The 5,203-nt window shown below is 28.0% G+C and overlaps 1 protein-coding gene across 1 annotated transcript; it reads left to right on the plus strand.

Annotated features, from left to right (window-relative positions):
• The first annotated feature begins 251 nt into the window (after positions 1–251).
• On the plus strand, positions 252–4,042 carry LOC120081787 (NAD(P)H:quinone oxidoreductase-like). Its single transcript, XM_039036948.1, is given in 4 exon segments — positions 252–397; positions 497–697; positions 3,545–3,558; positions 3,561–4,042. Coding segments are annotated over 4 exon segments (579 nt in total). The 5' UTR covers positions 252–321; the 3' UTR covers positions 3,849–4,042.
• Positions 4,043–5,203: the final 1,161 nt, after the last annotated feature.

Genomic DNA, 5,203 nt, shown 5'->3' on the forward strand with positions numbered 1-5,203 from the left:
TTAATTTTCTTCTAACATTGTGGAAGTGGTGAAAAGACAAATGATAAAATTACAAATTTATTTGAAAGAATATAAGTATTTTAATTAACAGTGTATTATTAACCTATAAAAACAGGTTTTATTGTTTAAAACTAAAAAGCACATAAACAAAACAAGAGTCAAATAAATACAATAAATAAAGGAATTAATCTTAAAAGAGAAATGAATTTAATAAAACATATTTAGTAGGTAGCAAAAAGGAAATGGTTTAGGTGTGTATAAAAGCCTGCATTATTCATAGACACTGGGTGTGGGTGTTTTTGGTCTCTGTTGAGGGAATCCATGACGGTGGTTAAAGCGGTGGCTCTGTGTGGGTCTCTTCGTAAGGCTTCATATAATCGTGGCCTTATTCGAGCCGGTAATCCCTCCTTTTTAATGTTAATCATAATTAATTTTCAGTTGAGACTTAATTAATGAAATTTTGGCTGTTGTTGAATGGATTAATAATGGTGATTAGCGGTGGAGATTTGTAAGGAATCCATTGAGCTTGAGGGGATTGAAATTGAGTATCTGGAAGTGGAGCCTTTGCCGATGCTTAATACGGATCTTGAAACTCCGCCCTCAGGTTTTCCGGCGGTGGTTGAGGCTTTCCGGCAGAAGATCCGTGATTCCGATTGTATTCTCTTTGCCTCTCCTGAGTATAATTACTCCATTGCCGGTCTCTCTCTCTCTCTCTTAACAAGCTCTGCTACTAATTGTTTTTTAAGTAATATAACACTTCTTCTTCTTCTTCTTCTTTTTGTTAAAATATTATTTTAGATTTTCTATTTTGATTTTTTTTTTATTTTAGTTTTAGCATGCCCAATAAATCTTAAATCAAGTCCTTTAAAAAAAAGTAAATATAAGATAGAAGATTCAAACCAAAAACCTCTCAAGAGTTAATGCATACTCGGACATCAGTTGAATTGTGCTAGTTTTGACAATTCTTTAAGAGTTGTTTTTAAATATAGAAAAATGAACCAAAATATTTACAAAATATAACAAAATTTTAAAACTATCGATGATAGACGTTGATAGACATTGATAGAAATCTATCCGTGTCTATCATTGATAGTTATAAAATTTTGCTATATTTTGTAAATATTTTCAATAGTTTTACTATTTGAAATAATTCCCATTCTTTAATGACGTATATATATTTTTAATAATAATACTATTTCTCTTATGTATGAAAATATAATAGGTGAATTTCTTTTCAAATTTTTTTAAAAAATCAACAATAAGCTAGCAATATAAATATTAAATCGAGTCATTTGAAGGTAGAAGGATTGAAATTGAACGACTTTCAAATTAAAGGACCAAAATGATATATTAATTTTTATTAGGAGAGGAACCAATAAATCAACTTTCTCAACAAAAATTAAAATATCATTTTGGTCCGTTATGGATCATACCGACACTTTCTTTGAAACACGCTTCAATTTATTATTATTTTTTTTTTAAATAATTTTAATGGGTCAAAGTGGAATTTACCACTTTTTAATATTTAAAAGCTTTAATCAAACACTATCATTAAAGAAAACATTTTAGTACATTAAAGCAAACCTTGGCCAAGAAATTTTATGTTTCGCTTTTTGTTCATGGGCTTCTTTTCATTTTGGTGGGTTTGAATTTTTAGAATGTCTAGTTTAATCCATACATAAATAATTGTTTAGATTTTTAAATTTTTTAAATGTCAATTTTAGTCTTTAAAATCTTTTAAAATAATTATTTGCTTCATTTGTTATCTTATTTTGTCATCTAATATTCACTTATGCAATATTGGCTTTCAACTTTATGTTATTGAATATATATTATTCCTATTAATATGTTGGTACAAAAATAGATGTAAGAGCTAAAACCATTATAAATCACAATGTTTAAAGATTTAAATAGATATTAAGAAAAAAACTTAAAATAAGATTGACCTTTTTTTATTGGGTGGGGAATAATGAAAATCATTCGATATACCCTTGTAGTTCGTCTTTAACAAAGTTAAAAAGTTATTCTTTCATATGGAAATTCGGAATTACATTCCTTATTTGTAAGGAATTTGATTCCTGAGGAGAAAAAAAATAAATAAATCTTGATTTTCAAATTTGTACATCCAATCAATTTTCTTAAAATTTCAATATTATTATATTTCTCTATTTCTTTGATATGTCCTAGTTTAAATTGATTGTCCTTCTAAAATTAGATAATTATTATTTTGATATGAATTCATATTTAAAGTTTTACTCAAACACCAGCAATCAATTACAAGCAATCCTTAATTTGTAAGAATTAACCAAAAAGAAACAGAAAAAGAAATCCCTTTAATTTCAAGTTGAATTTCCCATTTTTCTTAAATTTTCAATATTTATGTTTATATCCATTGTTCTCGATAAGTGCTACAATAAATTGATTGGACACCTTCCCAAATAAGACAAAATATTTCATAATAATAACATAAATTTTCATAAATAGAAAAATTGTCAAACTATTTAAAAAATAATAAAAAAAAATTGATAGACACTGATAGACGTCTATCAGCCTCTATAAAAAGGTATTAGAATTTTACGTGTAAATAATTTTTCTTATTTTTCTATTTTTGAAAATCCTTTTTCATAATAATGGTACATCAAACGACGTTTAAATCCTTTTCTAGATTGGTTGTATTTTAGTTCAATTTTCAAAAATATTTATTAAAATAAAATACAAAAAGTTACTATTTTAATATTTATCATTATTCGATTCATATGAATGACATATAATTTTGAATATGTATATACTACCGCTTATGATTATAAAAAAAAGGTCTATTATTGTTGACAAAATTACTTAAGAAATGAAATAGAAAAAAGAAAAAGAAAAAGAAATTCTTATAAATAGAAAAATATTAAAAATATTTATATTTTATAACAAAAAAATTTCAATAGTATAACACACTTTTAGAACTTTTTACGATAGATTGTAAATATTTTTAAATATTTTTTATATTTAAAAAGGCTTCGAAAAAAAACTAAGAAAAAAATATGTTTGGAAGTCTCAAAATTGAAGTATAACAAATCTAAAATTTAAAGAAGTTTTTTATTTTTGTCTTTCTAGTTTTAAATTTCGTTTTATTTTAATCTATTTATTTTTAATTTTCTAATTTTAATAATCTTCAATAACTTTTAAATTTAATAATCGAAAATTAACTTTTATTCAAATGAGTTAAATGATAATGATAATTTTCATGAAAAAAAATATAAACAATTTTATAAAAAGATGCTCATTTGAGAGAAAATCATCAACAATTGAAAAAACTAAATGCATAATTAAATTTAAGATTTATGGAAAGTTTTTTCTTAACAAAAATTGGATAAGTAAAACGACAATGACAAAAATGATTTTTTAACCAAGTAATAGTTTATTTAAATCATTAAAGAGAGGTGCCCACTTCAATAATTATTAAAAATTATATATTATAATTATATATATAAAAAGAGGAAGTTATAAAATAACAATTAAAAAAAGCAAAATCATTAATGTGTTTGTGTTGCAGCTCCTTTAAAGAATGTGCAATTGATTGGGCATCAAGGCCACCGAACGCGTTCGCCGGGAAGGCGGCAGCGATAGTGAGTGCCGGCGGCGGGTTCGGCGGCGCGTTGGCACAATTCCATCTCCGGCAAGTGGGAGTGTTCTTAGACCTTCACTTTGTGAACAAGCCTGAGCTTCATGTGAATGCATTTCAACCACCGCTCAAATTCAATGAAAATGGCGACTTGATTGATCAAGAAACCTACCAGAGGTTGAAACAAGTTCTTCTTTCTCTCAAGAACCTTTCCCTACGCCTCCAGTCCAATTAAAAATAATTATACCTTGTTTCGCTTTGTTTTGCTATCTCCAATTCTTGTGTTTTGAATAATAGTAATGATGTGCTTTTTCGTCCTCGACGTCTTAGGTCGTATTTATAGTTTAAGTTTTGTTTCAATTTGGTTCTGGTAGTTTTTATCATAAATCTTATCGAATGACACATCTATCGTTATGAGTGTTATTGTTATTATTTTTTTTTAAATTTTGTTGATTTCGATTATATGACGTGGATGGGTATAGTTTAGGTTTATTTTATATATTATCCTATTTTCCAATGAATTATCAAATAAAATTTTAGGGTTTTGTGATTAGAGATGAAAATAATATGGAAGTACCTATCGCACTATAAAGAATGTTACGAACCATGTCTCGGCAATTCAAAGAACAATTAACATACAGAAATATGACAAAAAAATAACACCAGAGATTGTTAACCCAGTTCGATGATTAACACCTATGTCGGATGGACAGTGTACCCGTGAAAAGATAACTTCACAAAAATAAATGTTATGCAATTACAACATAGTATTTATCTATATTGACAACTCTAATAGAATAGCTCAACCACACACCTAGGCTCCCTCTAGATGAGAGACTCCCTCTCTCAAATACCTAGGTTCCCCGTAAGTAATGATATCAATGACGAACATCGCTCTGGCTCCCCCTAAGATAGAAACTCCCTCTTGGCAAGACATAAGTTTCTCTTAAGCCATGAGACTCCCTCTCACTTGCAACTTATCTTTTCCCTTCAAGTAAAGATCACTTCACTCAATTAACTTAGACTCCCCTAAGCTTGTGATCCCTTCTCAAGAAGACCATTGATGAAGCACATAAACGAATTGGAGTATATCTCCAACCTCACAACAATACAATCTTCATGGCTTAAGAAGATTGACAAAAAACACACTTATGATCAGAGTTTCACGAGACAAACGACACTCCAAATCTTTCATTAGAATGGTTGACCCTCAAACAAAGACTATGCGTCTTTATATACACATAGCAAGGAAGACCAACCCTAACTTTCAAAATTACTTGTGCATAGAAAAGGAAAAGATCTGCAAAAATATTGTAGACAGAATATTCCATATAAGGAAAGTATTTTGCATAGATAGTGTTTCATACGACAATCTTAAACCAGCAAGATCAAATGCAGAGATAGCCTTAATGACATCATATGGATTTAAATAAATATTTGACATCAGATGGATTTAAATAAATATTGCCAATACATAAAGTGTAACAAACTCCCTCTTTGAAAATATTTTTTAAGAATGACAAATAGTAGTCGTCACAAAGTAGAACAAACAAAAATAACAACACCACTAGCAAATGTTAAGAACAACGT

The sequence above is a fragment of the Benincasa hispida genome, chromosome 7 (genome assembly GCF_009727055.1).
Source record: "Benincasa hispida cultivar B227 chromosome 7, ASM972705v1, whole genome shotgun sequence".
NCBI classification, from domain to species: Eukaryota; Viridiplantae; Streptophyta; class Magnoliopsida; order Cucurbitales; family Cucurbitaceae; genus Benincasa; species Benincasa hispida.